The following is a 19,417-nucleotide window of genomic DNA, read 5'->3' on the forward strand; positions in this document are numbered from 1 at the left end:
TCAATTCCTAGTTTTCCTAGGAATGTAAAATTTAAAAAGATTCAATAATAGGGCGGGAGCAATAGCACAGCAGGTAGGGAATTTGTCTTGCATGTTGTCAAACTGGGTTCAATCAATTCCTAACACCCCATATGGTCCCCGGTGTCTGCCAGGAGTGATTTCTGAGTGCAGAGCCAGGAGTAGTCACTGAGTGTCACCGGGTGTGGCTTAAAAACAAAAAAAATCAGTTATAAAAAGTGGATGCTATTTGTAGTAATAATCTAGAAAGCAGTTTTTTCTCCATTCTTATGCAGTGACTTATAGTAACTGCTTTGAACTATGTTAAAGAATACCTTAAAATTCTGTTACAAGTATTTCTAAGGATAACAAGCACTATTATATATTTATAATAAATCTAAAATAATATTTTAGATCTTATTACTGAAAGTGTCTTATTTCATGCTAAGAGACATGAGGGTCTGTAGCGATGATGAAGTTGGGGTGGATATTTCTTGTTTGCTTCCCTTCCCTTTTCTCCCTACCCTTCCCTGTTTCTCTTCATTCTCTTTTTCTTTTTTCTTTTTGGTTTTGGGTCACACCCAATGGTGCTCAGGGGTTATTCCCGTCTCTGCACTCAGAAATTACTTCTGGCAGGCTTGGGGGGTCCATAAGGGAAGTTGGGGATCAAACCCAGGTTGGCCATGTGCAAAGCTAATGCCCTACTTGCTGTGCTATTGCTCTGGCCCCTTTTCTTCCCTTTTTCAACTTTTGTACCATATCTAACTTAGGGTTTACTCCTGGCTCTGTGTGCAGGAATCTCTCCTGGCAGAGACTAGGGTATCATATGCAGTGCTAGGTGAGCAGAAGTAGAACCATGCAAGGCAAGTGCCTTAATCCTTATACTATTGCTCTGACCCTGCATTTGGCATTTTTCTAGATCTTAGAGGCATCAGATTTTAGAGTAAGTAGCTAAATCATCATGAACAAGCTGTGTTACTATGCCAGTTCTCCAATTACCTATTTGTAAAATAGAGAATCGGATTGCATTATCAAGTATCAAACAATATAAATACAAGCCCTCTGGGAAATTTTGTTCAAATGCAAATTCCTGTTCAGCAGAATAAGAAGGGGTCTGAGAATCAATAATTCTATAAAACTCTCAGCCTATTAGCATCCACGCTACTGGTATTGGACCACATTCTGAGTGCTAAAGATATGATCAGTATTGCCCAGTAGGAAAAAAAAATCTGTAAGCAACACTTGTAACTTTAAATGTTTAGTAGCCATATTAAAATAATTTAGCTGTACAGCTAAATTGGCAGTTAATTATAGTGACATTTTATTTAGTCTCACATAATATATTATTCCTTTGACATATAATAAAAATTATGGATGAGATAGTTAACAGCAAAAAACTGAGAATGTTTTCTTGTATAAATTCTAGATATATTTTCCTGGGAATATTCCTTTATATTGCATGCTTGTTGTTTATAGCTATATTTATGAGACATAGTCACATCTATAATGATGAAATATAAAAATTAATTGATCTTTGCATGTTCATTATTCAGTCTCTTGGCTAAAATCTACTTGTTTTCAAGGATATATCGAACAAGTAAGCACACATGTGATTAGTATCACGAAACTAGAAAGATGGATTGGATGAGAAAAAGCAGGATGCCATGCTAGCTATATTAGGAAGCACAGCAATAAACCATAATAGCAGTTATACATTTGTTACTCAAGAGTCATTAAGAATTTTTGAGGAAAAATGACTCTGAGATCAAATTTACAGTGATATGTAAACATTCCCAATGAAATTTTCATACTGAACTGGCTTTCTCAGTTAGATCTGACGCTACCCATCAATGCAGTGACAGGAAAAAATTAATTTTCTTAAGTCATATATAAATCTTAAAATTATAAGAGTGTTTAGCATATAGTATTTTCTACATGCAGAGAAAAATTCCAAATCCTTTATACTTATCTTCTATAACTTCAGAATAAGGACAATAAAATCACTAGTCTCTTCAGCTGATAGATGAGGATCCCAAGACTCAGGAAGATCAGAAATTAACTCTAGATCACACACCTAGAAAGTGATGGATCTAGAATTTCATGGAACCGACCTACATGTCATAGAGCTTACTAGGAGTTGAGTTTTTAAAATCAAAGGCCAAGGCCAGAAACTGAATTGGTATACTTATCCAAACATGCTAAGAATGTACAACAACCACTCCCAGTTTTCACAGTCTTTCAGAGATTAAGTAAATAATCTTCAGCAAAATCCAAACCAAGTGTGAAATTCTTTGCATTCAGTATACAAGCTTACTAAGGAAAAGACACCATTAGTCACAGAGAATGCTTCTATTTTACATCATTCTATTTTATATCATTTTCAATCTACTGATGGTCTTTTCAAGGACCACATTAAGTACACCACCTCTTCCCAAACCAGTGAATATGTACTTCCCTTTATAATAGGCAAAAGGAGGCCACAGCTGGTCTCAGGTAGACACAATGCTATTCTTTCAGCAACATTTTAAAGGAAACTGGAATTTATATAATTTTATTTGGGGAACTACAACCAGTGGGGCTCAGGGATCACTGTAGGTGTGCTCCGATGACTCTATATAGTGTTTGGGATCAAGCCAGGGTCAGTCCTATACAGACAAGTGCTTTAACAATCTCTTAGGTTCTATAGTAAATTGGAATAGCTAATTTTGAGGTTGGGGACACCCCCAGTGGTGCTCGAGTTTACTCCTGGTTTTGTGCTCAGAGATTGCTCTTGGTAGTGTTTAAGGTGTTCCAGGGATTGAGCTCAGGACAGCCATTTGCAAAGAAAGCACTTTACCTGCTCTATTATCTCACTGGCCCCCCAAAAACCATTAAGCTTCAGTGTTTCACTATGAACTATCAGTGCACACACTCTCCTTACAATCAACTTTTATAAGGAAATACAGACTTTAATAGGTATCTCCGAGGCAGCAGGAGGATCTGCTCATGCTCTTAATCCTTTCCCTCTCCCTCCTCTGCATCATCATTATCATTGTTATCATTCATTAAACACTATGTGTCCAGCAGTCTGCTAAGGTTTAATGTGTGTTTGAGTTTTAGCAATCTTTGGAGGGAGTTGCCATTAGCTCATATTTCAGATTATAGAAGATTGGGAGGTTGTTTAACTGCCTCAAGGTCAGACCATTAGGAGCAAAGTCTGGATTAAAATGCATATCTATTTAACGCCACAGGACACGTTCTTAACTGCAAAGCTGTAATGTTAGCCTTGAAGGATTTATAACAGGGGCCCAGGATCAAAGAACAAAGGAGCAGATGTGAGGGTTTAAGAAGAGACTGTATTTACAGACAGTGGTAGGCTCTAGATTTAGAGTTTCTTCATCTGGAGTCCAAGACTCCTGAGTGTCTAAAAATAAATTTTGGAAGGTTTATAGCCCCCCTAAAACAGTAGTCAGCATTCCCCCCCCAAAAAAAAAGACCAGATAGTAACTTACCCTTTATTTTAAGCATTCTAGGCCATCTGGTCTCTGTTGCAAATATTGTTTCTTCTTTATTGTAGCGAAAACAGTCATAGAGGATACATTCAGAAATAGAGTCAAGATTGTATTTGAATAAAATTTTATTGATAAAAAGAAAGCAAGCAGGCTACACATCAAATCTATTCATTAAAGACTATCAAAATATATATTCATGAAATACATGGTGATTAAAGTTAAATCTATATTCATAGTTATTTATTTTTTGTTTTGGGGCTACACCCGGTGACGCTCAGGGATTACTCCTGGCTATTCACTCAGAAATCGCTCCTGGCTTGGGGGACCATATGGGACGCTGGGGATCGAACCCAGGTCCATCCCAGGTCAGCCAGTTGCAAGGCAAGTGCTTTACCACTGTGCCACCGCTCCGGCCTTGTATATTAATAGTTATTTTTGTTATTAAAACATCCATAGATTTCCTTAGCTTCTCAGATAAATTCAAAATTCAAGTCTGGATAAAGAAATAATGATATACAAGCACAACAGAATACTACTTGGTCATAAGAAGAGTTAGAATCATAAAATATGCTCTATGCGGATCTATCTAGAAAATTTGCTGAGTGAAGTCAGAAGGAAAGGGACAGTTACAGAATAATCTTCCTTATATGCAGTGATTAAAGAAAAATAGTAAGGGAATAAGTAATAGTCAAAACAGAACTTAAGAACTTATCTACATAAATGAGTTTTCATCAGAGGCATGAGTGGTAGGATGAGGAGAGGGAACACTGGGATAGAAGGAAAGGAGGCTAGAAGGATAGGAGGAAAGAAGACACTTTGGTGGAGAGCTGAATTAAAATACTGTATGCATGAAAAGCTACCATTAACAATATTGTAAATTATGATGCCTAACATAAAAAGATTATTTTTAAAAACTCAAGATGTTTAAAGGCTAGTTAAAATGGGCTCCAAGACCCTAGCCAAAGGCGTTCTAGGGTTCTCTAATACTACAAATAGTTTAAATTTACACTTCTTAGCAGGCTCATTTGATAGATTGTTCTCTGATCTTTGATTAATCTTCTTTGATCTATGATTGATCACTGGCCTATGATTAGTCTTTTTTTTTTTTTTGAGAGGGAGAGTGTGGGGAGAGCCCACTCTCTCTCTCTCTCTCTGATTATTCTTCTTGAGAAGAAACATAGGGCACATATCATTTCTACCATGCTGGCTTACTTGGCCAATAATATTGGCTGAACATACTTTCCAGGCACAAATATAGCAGCTCAGTTCTGCACCAGCTCATCTAAAGTGTGTTAAGACATTTTCCGTTCCTACTTTCCAGAAGTCAATCATTTTACATATTCTATTAAGTCTTCACATAGAGTTCATCTTAGCTACACTGATATGCAATTTGGATTCCTGTGGTTCAGACATGTTTGTCCAAGATGGGTATGAGTTGCTAGATATTTTTCCTAATGTTCCTTTTTTCCTGGTGTGTGTGTGTGTGTGTGTGTGTGTGTGTGAGAGAGAGAGAGAGAGAGAGAGAGAGAGAGAGAGAGAGAGAAAGAGAGAGAGAGAGAGAGAAAGAGAGAAAGAGAGAAAGAGAGAGACAGAGATGGAAATTCTTAGGGGTTACTCCTGGCTATATTACTCAGAAATTAAGCCTGATGGTGCTTGGGGACCATGTGGGACATTGGATATTGAACTGGGACAGCTATATACAAGGCAACCATTTTTCTCACTGTACTGTCTCTTTTGCACCTACAATGTATCTTTTCATCTATTAAAGAACTCTCTCTAATAAAACTTTTTATTTTCTTTTTTTAAGAGTCCTACATTTCACTAGCTAGACTATCTATTTTACTCTCTAAAGTTTCGCCTACATGTTTGTGTAAAGTTTTATCTTCCCCTAAAAAGGATTTTTGGTGCAGTTTAATGACGAGACTTGTCATCTCCATCCCAGAGCTAGCTACCATGGTTTGCATACATATTTTAGGATATTAGCACTGATATTCCTGAAATCTATAGCCAACTTTTATTTATTGTGTTACTCTTTATAATTAAAATAACAGTTGTACATTCAGCTTGGATTAAAACATATAGGATTGACTGCTTTAAGTTGATGGGGGGTGAGATAAGAATCACACAAATCACTATGAATCACATAAAATTACGAGTGCTTTTATATTTCAGGTATTGAAAATGGAAACTTAGGCATAGCAGGCGAGCAAGAAGGATAAAACAGAAAGGAAGAAATAGATGATAGAGTGCAGGAGAGGATACTCAAATAAAAGGTAATGAAGAAACAAGGAGTACAGAAGGGAGAATGAACGTGGCGTGTGATTCTGTGCTTAAAAAGAGAGTGTTGCTGAGATTCGGTAACACAGCTATTTCTCACAGCAAGTGCCCCAAAGAAGGAAATAAGCTAGCAAATGAAAATAACAGGGATATAAATCATCTTGCCAGTACTTATGGAGACTTTATTCCATATTAGACTCCTGTTTATATCACATCAGGATTAGTGTTAGCTCTCTGAAATGAAACATCAATAAGAAGACCACATGGTGCTAATTGTACCTCCAACTCATATTTCAGTTCAGCTTTAATTATCATGTTCATCTGGCAGCAGCATGGTGCCACGTAAATAGAAATGGGTCCTGGGAGGCCCAAGTTCCTGTCCTGGCTTCTCATTTTGAGTCCTTGGCTGGCCAAACTCTATGCTTTGGTTTCCTCAATTGTCATATGTGTCAAAGAAATCCTTGGTCTACTTATTTCATAAGAGAGTTAGGAGAATGGGAGGTGGATATATATGCATACATGCATACTTGCCTGAGTATAAAATACCAGATAAATGTAAAATTGACCTTGCTCTTTTTTACTTAAGGTGGTGGGTAGGCGTGGGGTGGGGATGATGGCATTTTGCACAGAAGGGTTGGTGACTCAATGAAGTGTCTCTTTTTTTCTCTCTGCAATATCTGGTCTGGGATTATTACTGCTTTCTTGATGTTTTAGACATACTTTTCCCCTTCAGAAATGCCAAAGGTGAAAAATACTATTCCACTGCTATAATTTGTCACCCTTGCTGCCTGAGCAAGACATGCATAGACAGTTTAGTAATTAAGCTTTTCAACACTGCATCATAAAGTTTTATTCCTGCAAAGGCTATATTTATCAGCTAACAAGTATTAAATCACCCCACTGCTCAAGTCGTTTCTCACTTGAATATGCTCCTTTCAAAACAGAGCAGCTCTCCTTGGCTGACTTGATTAATAAAAGTTCTTGTCTGGAAATACTACGGTGCTGTGTGGTCCTTTGGGGCTGACATACATATACCTTGGCAATGATTCTAAATGGTGCTGACCCCTTTTCCCAGAGGAGTTTGATAGTATGGCACTGAGGTCTCTGAGGGCATCCTGGCAGCCTTTCGCACTGCTTTGTGACTGTTTCAAGCCCAGAATAATCCCATATATATATTTCTTTTCCAAAGGGGAAGAGGTAAGTGAAAATAAGACTCATAAATATTTGGAACATTTTATTTCCTCATTTAAACATCAGGGAATGAGTTTGTTTCTGGCTAAGATGAATCTAAAGATAAAACCAAGTTTCAGAATGATTAGAATGACCCAGTAAAAAGGATTTACATAGTAAACAGGATTGGGTCTTTTCCCATATTGCTATAGTCTCCTCAAAACAAGAAATAGAAAGAATATATTTTAAAAGTCACCAGTAAAGGCTAAAGAGAGTACTTTATCGAAGTAACTTACTCCACTACTATAAATTATTTTCACCCTTCACTGGAGAATATAAATTCAATAGATAAATATAACATCCTTATAACATCAGTCTTCCTTTAGTCAACTGCTTCCTAAATTATATTAATTGGAAATAAAAGCCAATACTGTTGACTTAATTTTATGCCATATTTTAAAGGGGGAACCAAAATAAAAACAAATTTGAACCAAAAATGAATCAAAATAATAAAAACAACAAAAAGGGGGTCAGGGATGTGACTCAATAGTATAGCACTTACCTCACATGTGTAAGGTCCCCAACACCACACATACACAAGAAAAAGACTCTATTATTAATCATGTTATACTCCCCAGTGCTTTAATTTACCTTTTGTTTTCTCTTTTTTAAAAAACAAATAATATTAACCATCTGTACGCAATTCAGTTTTTGATTATTTGAGTGTAAAATATGTATATATATATGCATACATATGAGTAAATACTGTCCTTGCCTAGGTGATTGTATTTATGAGAGAGGACATGAAAGTATGACACATTAAATGCTACCAGGATTTTTAAAAAAACATTGAATTTTTCTTTCTTTGAGAACCTGTAACTACTTCTTTCCTTTTAAAATGATAAAATAGAACTCACCATTCTGCTTTTTAAATTAGCAACAGGTCACTTGTTTAGAAGGTTGGGGATCAATTTTCCAATGGCCAGCAAGTCACGAGGTTGTCACTGAAGCAGATGGGTGATATGCTGAGCTACTAAGTTGGCAAATATTGAACTATTTTTAAGTGCATCTATTTTCTGGTTCAGCAATTTTTTTGATATTAAATTTATTAAAAATGACAGGCTTGAAATGCCACAGCACGTACTGGAGAGCACATAAAGCTAACAGCAGCAACCACAGCAACCATAGGAGATGGTAAAGGTTAAGGATCAATATATTTCATGTCTTTATTTAATATTTAACTTTCATATTGAGATTGGAAAACGTATTGTCTGAGTTGGAAAGTCAAATGGTTCTTTCCTGAAGATTTGAAAAGGGATTTCTTGGTCAGGCAAGTTGCCCTCTAGACTATCATTCTAGATGACACCCCATATGACCTCCCATTCCAAATATTTCATTACTTTGGAAAAACAAAACTACAGCCCACCTTTTGTAGGTTAGAGAAACTTTATAAATTAAAAAATTAATTATTAAATTAATTATTAAAAATTATTATTAAAAATATCTTGAATTGAGGAAAGATAGACTTGAAATTTTAGAGGATGATCTAAAATCTGATAAAGATGATTTGTTATTTGGAATTGAAGTTTTCAAGCCCATAATAAAGATTGACAGAAAACTTGACAAGACCCCCCGGTTTGTTGACATAGCATGGGGAAAACGGTCCTTGTTATTATGAAGCGCTTCCTTTTCCTCCAACTAGGGGTTATGTAGGTTGAGAAAAATTGCAAAAGGTTTAAGGTACATTCATTCTAGCCTAGGCTGTAACTTTACAGTTAAAATTATAAAATTTTATATTTATATTTATATATTATTCATATATATTTATATATATTATATTTATAAAAATTATAAATTAAATTTATATCATAAATCATATCTCATAAATCAAATCTTTATTATCTATTATAAAGTTTATAAAATTTCTCCATATAGAACGTGACAGTAAATGAAGAATGATTTTCTACTAGTTTCTCTTAATGAAACAGGCAACAAAATAATCAATAATAGAAAATTGTGAAAAGAAATCTCCCAACTGCATGTAGGGAATAAGGAACCAGGCACTAAACATGAGCCTTTAAAGCCTCCAGAACACATAGGGCAGAAGTGATACAGCCATCAAAGCTGGACTGAGTAAATCCATCTCCTCCACACACAAGGAAAGGCTTGAGGTGAAGAGTCATTTGGCCAGGAGAGTTGGCAACAGCATTTGTAACCTGAAAATATTTTTTAAAAGAAAGAAAGAAAAGATTACAATTGATATTCTGTGTTCTATTCCAGTGTTGCTTAAACTTTTTCCATGGGCAGCTCTTTTTTTGCTCAAGGAATGCAACCTGGCAAGTGTTACAAGAAACACCTCGAATTCACGACGCATTTGAATTTCAATTTACTTTTGGCTGTTGCACATTTAAAAGTCTTTTTCTGCTGCCAATTTATCATGACCACCTATATTCAATTCTGCAAGTCACAGTGTAGAAAACTAGGTGCTAACTATATAACTTCAGTACCAACCTGGGGAAGGCTCCTCACCTGGGGAAATAAATATCTTGAAATGGCAACAAAACCCCAAATTCAAATTCTGGACCTCCCAAACTCATCTCTTTGCCTGAGTATTTAATGGATCCTCTCCAGTGCTTACATTTTTAGTTATTTGATAAGAGACATGTTGAACTTCAAGATTAGTGGGTCATGAAATGCTAAATTAGTTGCAAGCAGAGTGGCCTTTTTTTTTTTTTCAAATTAGAGGGGAAATGATATTCATGAAATCAATCAACATTTATTAAGTACTTGCTATGTGGCAAACAGGGTGGATACAAGTGAGTCTCATGAGCTGTGAAAATTCTCACAGAATTTCCAGTTCAGCATGATTGCTTGGACATTGTGTGTTTGAGCTGACAATGGTGGAAAAAGGAGGGGTGATTAGAACACTTGGGAGGGGAGCCCAAACCATTCTACTGGGACAGAGGAAGTTTCAAAAAGGAGGTGCTGGGTCATTTCACATGAAATCTGACTGATATGTTTGCCAGTCAAGGGGACAGAGATTGGGCCCTCCAAAGAGGAGGGGCAGCATAACCACATTCTCAGGGCAAAAGACCATAAAACGTGTTTAGAACTCTGGGGAAGGTTATGGTGTGAATACAAGTGCATGTGTGAGTGTATATGTGTGTATATGTTGGAAGGGAGGCTTGACTAGAAAAAGAGAGATGGCTGAGAAGCAAAATAAGAGCAATATTTTTTAATTTAATCTTTATTTAAGTACTTTGATTACAAACATGATTGTAGTTGGGTTTCAGTCATAAAAAGAACACCCTCCCTTCACCAACATTCCCATCATCAATGTCCCCAATCTGTCTTCTACACCCCACCTGTATTTAAGACATTTTACTTCTCTCACTCATTAACATCATCACCCTAGATGTCAGTGTTGTTATTTCTCTTACTGCATTCCCCACTTATTGTAGTGAGCTTCATATCATGCAATATAGTGCAAATAGTGCAATAAGAGCAATATAATGTTTTAAAATATAAAAATCAAAACCTACGCTACAAAGTCTTAAATTATAGAAAGTTGCTACTTATGAATCAAAAGAGATAGCATCAATTGGAGGCTGAATTTATTTTAATTTGTATAATTTAGTTAATTAACATTGGAATATGCAGAATATTTCCTGGAGAAAAGAGAATATGCAGGCTATTTCCTGGAGAAAAGTATTTCAGAGAGTGGAAGGAAACATCCTATAAACAGTAGTGGAGAGATACTTGTACTCTGGTGGGAGGGTGTGGGGTGATAACACTTTACCCCTAAAATATATAAACATTTACATTTTATAAAAATAATTGGTGAGCTTCATTTTACCTACTTACCGGTGGATACATATATAAATAATTTAAAATTCTTTGTATTCAAAAAATGAATTTCAAACCTAGGAAGGATATTCCATAAAGCATTCACTCAGAAAGAGCAGAAGGAGAATGTAGCTACCTCAGTCACTGAGATATTTAGGCCACAGATGCATGAAAATGCTCCATGCTCCTCTAAATATCTAATTATTCGGAACTGTGCAAAGTTTGAAGGTGCCTTGTTAGGACCCAGTTTAGTCCTGGAAGGTACCAGAAGGCTCTTGCTACATCTCAGAAGGCTCTAGTTCCAGTTCCATGAAATTAAAGTTGGGAAGCTGCAGTTGGTACTTGCTATCTCGACCCATGGTTAGGACCCTGCAAAGCACATAGATTCTAATGCAGCCACACCTTTCTTCTCTTCTTCATATCTCACTGAAATCCTAACTCTAGTCACACAAATAACATATCCACATAATGCACAAATAACATCTCCAGACTGCACAGTCATTATGGTAAAGCAACACAGAAATCCATCATACTTAATAAACAATGATGGCAGCCCTGAAATTTCAAGCAGTAATAATCAGTTACCTAAACTCTCAAGTAGGACTTTAGAGAGGAAAAATGGAGTATGTTTAAGGTGAAAACTCAAAGAAAAAAATGGAAGGGACAGCCAGCAAAACACAAGAGATTATAAAAGCAGAAATTAGAAAATTGCAAGTAGAAATCACAGAATGAAAGCAATTGATAGATGAAATGGAAAACTCACTGGAAGGCCTCATCAGTAGAGTAACAGTAGCTGGGTACAAAATCAGTCTAAGTTCTAAAAAAAAGATGCAGAAAAACGCTGGCCAACGGGAGAAGATGGGGAAAAAAGACTTAAAATAAATGGTCAGTAAATAAGAGAACTGTGGGATGATTTCAAGAGAATCAACATAAGAGTTACTGGGTATCTCAGAGCACCAGGAAGATTACTCTGATGAAATAGTAACAATAAAAACATCACTGCTTCTGGGATCCTTTCTCATCAGTCCTCATTTCTAAAAACACGTGGACACTAGTGTATCCAAGCAACAACTATATTTTGTTACCCATGATTCCACAATGCTTATGATTTTAGATTGTTCCTAGGAAAGGAAATGGAATGCCCAAGACCCACTGGATAACACTCCATGTGCTTAACTCCTCACAAAGCAGAATACCTTCCCCACCCTAGCCAGATGTCAACCAGCTCCCAAAGTGAAAATATATTCCCTACATGAGAAACACTGACACTCAGCTACTATTGACTTGTTCTTGATGGCCTCTCTCCCTTCACCTCCCTCTACCATGGACTTTTGCTTGCTACAGGATTTGGTGGCTGAGAAGCCCTGTGCTTGAAGGACACTCACTAATATGGGACTGTGGGAGCCATCTTCCCTAGACTCCAAAAACCAACTCACAGGTTGAAGCTGGGTTCCAGATCTTACTCCTTCCCCACCTATTTCAAAAGACTTTAAAAGGACATACAAATCTCCTTTGAATACCTCTTTAATTGCATTCCTCCAATAAGCATATCTGTGACCAAATACTTTCTTATGTAGCAACAATTTCCCCCATTCTCGGGATCTATTTAGTACAGAATTCTATTAGACAAGTCTTTGTCTAGAGGCCATGTAAGAAAAAGTTTATGGGGATTGTTGGTTTTGATATCTCGATCCCCATATGCACCAGTAATACCTTTTGTCATTCTTCCTTTCTGCATAGGCACATTAAAATGGAAAAAGATTGCATATGCAAACAAGTTCTTATCTAATAGAGATGGGAGCACATTTTAAACTGCAGTGGGACCTTATACCCTGAACTCCTTGGCATAGTGACTTGGCTTAGACTTCAGTTTATTGGATATTGACCATTCATCCATGAACTGTGGACATGGTCTGCAGAAACAAACATGGTTTCCTACACCATCACCAGGAATAAGAACTCTTTTTGTTTGTTTTTGTTTTGGGGCCACACCCAGCAGCGCTCAAGGGTTACTCCTGGCTCTATGCTCAGAAATGGCTCCTGGCAGGCTCGGGAGACCATATGGGATGCCGGGGTTTGAACCACCATCCTTCTGCATGCAAGGCAAATGCCCTACCTCCATTTTATCTCTCCAGCCCCAGGAATAAGAACTTATAACAAGGGAGGCTCCACCACTGTCATAACATTGACTTACTCCAAAGATGGTACTTATGACACCATGACAACCTAGGAACAGCAACAGTCTGCTTTTAGGGCAGGATTCTCTGTAATGCTACCTAATAGAGAGATGAAACCAGAAGAAGCCACAAACCTTCAACATAGAACCTGTACAGAAACCAAGATCTATAATTACAGGAACCCAACAGCAACAACTGTGATGGTGAAGAACTGTTTCTGGGACCACAGAGTATGTCAAAGGAGTCTGACATCCTAGTAGGCCTGGAGCCTGGTCTTATGCCAAAATACTTCAAGGATGAGGTTTCCCTGTTTTTAGGTCAAAGGCTTCTCTTTCCAATTTCTTCCATATTTTGCTGTACCTATGCAACAACTGCCGCCCCACATCTTTTTTTTCTTCTAGTCCATCTACTACCTGAAAAAAAGAAAAACCCAAAAAGAGCATATTAAAGCTTCTGCTATTGTATTAAAGACTTTACTGGTGATACAATAATTGCCACGAATATATCTGCTAATGAACTTTCCTTTTCTTTTTCCAATTCTTTTTCTTTAATTTTAGATCTCCTATTTCCTTTATATTTTGATGACTTTGCCTCCTGTCATCCTGAAACAAATGTATTATGATCTGTTATGCAAACTATGGTGCACTTTCTTTTAAAAAATTTATTTAAAAAATAAAGTTTACATATCTAAAAAAAAAATCACTGCTTAAAAGTTTCTAGAGCTAACAATACATCTACCCAGATCTGGAAGGCCCAAAGGGTACCAGCTCAAAGATATTCAAATAAAAAGACTTCAAGACGCATCCAAATTAGAATAACAAAATATTGAATATTAGAACGACAAGAATATTGAAAGTAATAAAGTAAAAAAAATTACATACAAAGAAGCAACCTAAAGATTTACAGAAGACCTTTCAAATGAGACCCTCTGCATCCAAATGGAAGGATATAGTAAAACAGAAAACTCAATGACATAACTTCTCATCAAGAATACTTTATCAGCCAGACTCTCATTCATAATTGATGGAATGATATACAACTTGATGGATAAGCAAAAGCACAGGTACTTTACAGATTAAAAAACCAACTTTAAAAGAAGAACCAAAGGGTCCGGAGAAATAGCACAGCGGTGTTTGCCTTGCAAGCAGCCGATACAGGACCTAAGGTGGTTGGTTTGAATCCCGGTGTCCCATATGGTCCCCCATGCCTGCCAGGAGCTATTTCTGAGCAGACAGTCAGGAGTAACCCCTGAGCACCACCGGGTGTGGCCCAAAAACCAAAAAACCAAACCAACAAACAAAAAACACAAAAGAACCAAAGGGTCTAATTAAAAGAAAGACAAACCTCACAAACACACCAAATTTCTACAGAAATATGTCACAAAACTCTATTTCAATAAACTTTTTCAATGTTAGTGGTCTAAATGCACCAATGAAGAGACACAGAGTGGGAAGATGGATTAGAAAATTTAATCCGAATTTATGCTGTTTTTAAGAAACATTTAAAAAGTCAGAGCAAGCACAGACCTAAAGTTTGATTTGGAAAACAAATCTTCAAGCAAATAATTCCCTCAGAAATGTTGGGGTGGTCATACAAATATCAAATAGTATGTATTACAGGTTCACGAGACAGAGTGGTCATTTTGTAATGATCCAGGTATCTGCATGTCAGGAAGAAATCATACTCAAATATATATGCATGTAATGGGAGACTAACAAAAATACTTGAAAAATTGCTAATAGAGTTTCAGAGAGTATCGAGAGCAACATAGTAGTAGTTGAAGATTTCAACTGTAACCTCTCCTTAGATCAACCAGAATAAAACTAAAAAAAGAGACATACTTTGAAGGAAGAAATAGAAGAGAAGGACTGTGTGTGTTTTGTGTATATGTGTAGATTTTCATTCTAGAAAAGCTCAATGAATGAACATGGGACATTCTCCAAGTTATACCACATACTGGGTTACAAAATATACCTCTATAGCCTCAAGAGGATAGGAAATTATAAACTATTGGCCAGATTGTTAGTAAAGCAGGTATGGCATTTGTCTTACAAGCAGTTGGCCCAGATTTGGTCTCTGGCACTCCATCTGGTTTCTGAGCCTACTAGGAGTAATCCCTGAATGTAGAATCAGGAACAATTCCTGAGCTTAGCTTGGTGTTGCACAAAAACAAAACAAAACAAAAAGGACTATCTTCTCAGACCATACTGAATTAAAAATAGAAGTGAAATACAAAATAAAGTGAAATACAAACAAAACTGAGAACTAATTAAAAAATCTTAAAATCAATATGCTCATTACTGAAAAATTAGTGGGTCAGAGAGAAAATAAAAAAGAAATCAAATGAGAATGAGGACAACAGAAATTGTGGGATACAAAACTGGTATTAAGAGAATAAAAAAGAGGAAAGTTTATAGCTTTGCAAGCATTCATCAGGAAGGAAGAAAAGAACAACATAAGTAACATGACTCCACAGCTTATGAAATTGGAAAATGACCAACAATAGGAGCCAAAAGTAGGCAGGAAGAAGGAAGTAATCAAAGAGCAGAAATTAATGAATTGTAAAAACTACAAAAGATAAACAAAACCAAGAGCTGGTTCTAATTAAAAAAAGACAAGACTGATAAACCACTAGCAAGACTTACAAAAAAAAAAAGAGAGAAAGGGAATCCTAATAAGTTGAATTAGAAATAAAATGGGAATGTCACAATAGATGCCAAAGAAATCTAATATATAATATTGGATCCAATATATAATCATTAGAGATTACTTTTAAAAATATATCTGCCATAAAATAAGAGTAATTCTAATTATTAGAAGAGTTTCAAATACCTAATCCAGAAAGACATTACAAAAAAGAGTTATAGTCTGATATCCCTAATAAACATAGATGCAAAAATCCTCCTTTGTTAAAATTCTTTGTTAAAAGATTAACAAATTGAATTCAACAACTTATCAATAATATCATATACCATGATCAAGTGGGATACATCCCAGGTATGCAAAGATGATTAAACATACATAAATAAACTAATGTAAATCACCCTATTAATATGAGAAAAATAAAATCCATATGATTAAAAAAGTTAATACAGTGAAATAATTTAACAAGCTCCAGCATCCAATTACAATAAAAACTCTCAGTAAAATGGAAATTGAAGGGACTTTCCTCAACATAGTTAAAGTTATTTACTACAAGCCCACAGCAAACAGTACAGTTAATGGGGTAAAAAAACTATCAGACTTTCCTTTAAGATCAGGCACAAAACATGGTTGTCCACACTCACTGCTTCTATTCAACATAGTACTGGAAGTAATTTACATAAAAATTAAGCAAGCTATGATTTTAATGGCATCCAGATAGAAAAGAAAGACATCTAGCTCTCACTATTTGTGGATCACATGATACTAATTTTTAGAAAAATCTAGACTACAAAAAAGCTCCCAGATATAATAGATTGTGTTGTAGAGTGTTAGGCTATGAATTATGTGACAGTCTATGACTTCCTTATATGCAAACAATGAAATAGAAGAAAGAGAAATAAAAAGAAACAATTTCATTCACAATTGTGCCTTAGAAAATCCAATACTTTGGACTCAATTTAACGGAAGGAGTAAAACACCTGTACAGCAAAAACTACAAAACTCAAAGAAGATATGAAGAAATAGAAACATATATCCAGATCATGGATTGGGAGAATTAATATCATCAAAATACTTACAAAAACATTATACATGGGGCCGGGAAGGTGGCGCTAGAGGTAAGGTGTCTGCCTTGGAAGCGCTAGCATAGGACGTAGGACGGACCGGACCACGGTTCGATCTCCCAGTGTCCCATATGGTCCCTCCAAGCCAGGGGCTATTTCTGAGCTCATAGCCAGGAGTAACCCCTGAGCATCAAACGGGTGTGGACCAAAAAGCAAAAACAAAACAAAACAAAACAAAAAGCAAAAAACAAAAACAACAACAAAGAAAACATTATACAGATTCAATGCAGTCCCTATAAGGATACCTATGGCATTTTTCAAAGAAATAGATCAAATACTTTGGAAATTCATATGAAAGAAAAACTACCCCCAAATAACCAAAGCAATCCTTGGGGAAAAGAAGATGGCAAACTGTATTACAAAGTGGTAGTAATTAAATCAGAATGTGACTGGAAAAAAGACAGTTTCTCCAGTTAGTAGAATAGAATTGGAAATCCAAAAACAGATTCCCAGGTTATGATATGATCATATGATCATTTAATCTTCCACAAAGGAGAAAAATGTATAAAATCATGCAAGGAAAGCCTATTCAAGAAGTAGAGTTGGGAAAACAGGTCAGTCACGTGCAGAAAAAAAAAACTGTAAGAAAAAACAATTGAACTTAAGCATCTTCCTGACACCATGTACAAAAGCCAAATCAAAATGAATTAATGACCTAAACATCAGACCTGGATATATAAGGTACATAGAAAAAAACATAGGTAGATCTCTCTATAACACATAAAGTTGAGGCATCTTTAAAGAGAAATGCTCTGGGGAAAGCAAGTGGAAGCAAACATAAACAGAACTACATTAAATTAAAAAGCTTCACTGAAGGCAATAAAGACCAGAATACAAAGATGTAGCATAGTGTTGGTGAAATTATTTGCTCACAACTCATATGATAAGGGGTTATTATCCAAGATATATAAAGCACTGTATAACTTTACAAGAAAAAATATATACCCCCTCAAAAACTGGGAAGGAAATATAAACAGAAACTTCCTCAATAAAGAAAACCAAATGGCCAAAAAAGCACAATAAAAATGCTCTGTGTCACAAATCATCAGGAAAATGCAAATCAAAACAACAATGAGATACCAACTCACACCAAAAAATACTGGCACTCTTCACAAAATACAAAAACAACTCCATGGATTCAGAGTAAAAGGGACTCACATTCATTGGTGGTGGTAATGTCAGCAGGTCCACATTTTGGCCCACATATTGATAATTCTCAAAAAATTAGAAATTGAACCAAGAATTCTAATTCATAAATACCAAGAATTCTGCTTCTGGAATATACCCTAATGACCCCAAAACACACTGCAAAGACATGCACACTCTTATGTTCATTGCATTACTATTCACAACTGCAAACATCTGGAAACAACCCATTTTCTCAAGAAGAGATGAATAAAGAAGCTACGGTATATACTCTTGTTTCTCTTGAGACTGTATAAATATTTCATCTTTTACTAAAGGGTTCCATAGAGAGGAACAGTTCTGAGTCTTAATTTAATTTTTTGAGGCCATGTCCTGGTGAGACTACAAAAGAAAAAATAAAATAAGCTATTCGACACAATGGCATACCACACAGCCATAAGGAAGAAATGAAGCCATAAAATTCGCTGATACATAGATGAACATGAAGAATATCATGCTGAGTGAAATAAATGAGAGGAAAATGGACAGACATAGACAATATTAAGAGCAATATTAAGAATTATTGCAGGAGAATAATAACCAAAGACAATAGAAACATTTGCCTGGCATGTACTGGTCCTTAGCAGAGAGCTTGCCACAATGGATCATGGTTAGGTCATAGGGAGGATCAGTACAACAATGATAGTGGGAAGTGGCTCCTATGGAAAGAAATGGGTGATGAAAGGAGGTAAAATGATATGCATTCTACTCTTTTTTTTCCTGCAACAGAACTGCAAATCAAAGTGCCCAAAAGGAAAAAGAAAAAGTATTTGCCATTGAAGTAGGCTAGGGGGCAGGAGAAAAAATGGCAACAATGGAGGAAAGTGAACAGTGGGGAAGGGATGGTTGCTTGAACATTGTATGATAGAAACTCAATCATGAACAACTTTGTGACTTTTTATTGCATGGTGATTATGTAAATAAAAGAAAAATTTAAATTTAAAACAATCAAGTCAGTTACAAAGGAAATCTGGCCTAGGACCCTTTGCACTATTTTAGGGGAGTGTCATTCACATCAGACTATAAATTATATATACATATAATTTGTGTATTTCTTTCAGGGTTTTGATAGAAAATATTTAGATCCATAAATATTTGCTTGTTTAAAAAATTACATATATTTCAATATATCTCCGACCATAGAACCAAGAAAACTGTAAGCATGACAAACAAATCCCAACAAAAATAACCAAATGTTCCTGTAAAGGATATCAGTTTGGAAGTGAGAGTAGGAGAAAAAATAGGGACATTGGCAGAGAAAACTAGACACTGGTGATAAGCTAGATATTGAAAAACTGTATACCTGAAACCCAACTTTAAATGCCTAAAACATAATTTGATTTAAAACACCTGAAATAGAAAATCAAACACAAATCAAGAAATGTAATGGCTGTGATCTGGAGTTTGGATTTAAGGATTTTGGTTCTAGTACCATTGAACTAATCTTTCCCCATTCCCCATTGCAGCTTCTAGCAATCAGCAGTGTTCTCTGCTCTATGTGTCTGGC

At 35.9% G+C, this 19,417-nt stretch overlaps 1 protein-coding gene and 1 non-coding gene across 2 annotated transcripts in view; one reads left to right on the forward strand and one right to left on the reverse strand.

Annotated features, from left to right (window-relative positions):
* Positions 1-8,835: 8,835 nt before the first annotated feature.
* RNLS (renalase, FAD dependent amine oxidase) overlaps positions 8,836-19,417 on the reverse strand; it is a 320,064-nt gene continuing 309,482 nt past the window's right edge. The window contains exon 7 of the mRNA XM_049764647.1: positions 8,836-9,151. Coding sequence (XP_049620604.1) covers positions 8,999-9,151 — 153 coding nt within the window. The 3' untranslated portion in view covers positions 8,836-8,998. The remainder of the gene's footprint in view (positions 9,152-19,417) is intronic.
* On the forward strand, positions 18,139-18,254 carry LOC125995225 (U5 spliceosomal RNA). Its single transcript, XR_007490779.1, has one exon. It is a non-coding gene; the product is annotated as a U5 spliceosomal RNA (small nuclear RNA).

Source organism: Suncus etruscus, chromosome 17, assembly GCF_024139225.1.
Source record: "Suncus etruscus isolate mSunEtr1 chromosome 17, mSunEtr1.pri.cur, whole genome shotgun sequence".
Taxonomy (NCBI): Eukaryota; Metazoa; Chordata; class Mammalia; order Eulipotyphla; family Soricidae; genus Suncus; species Suncus etruscus.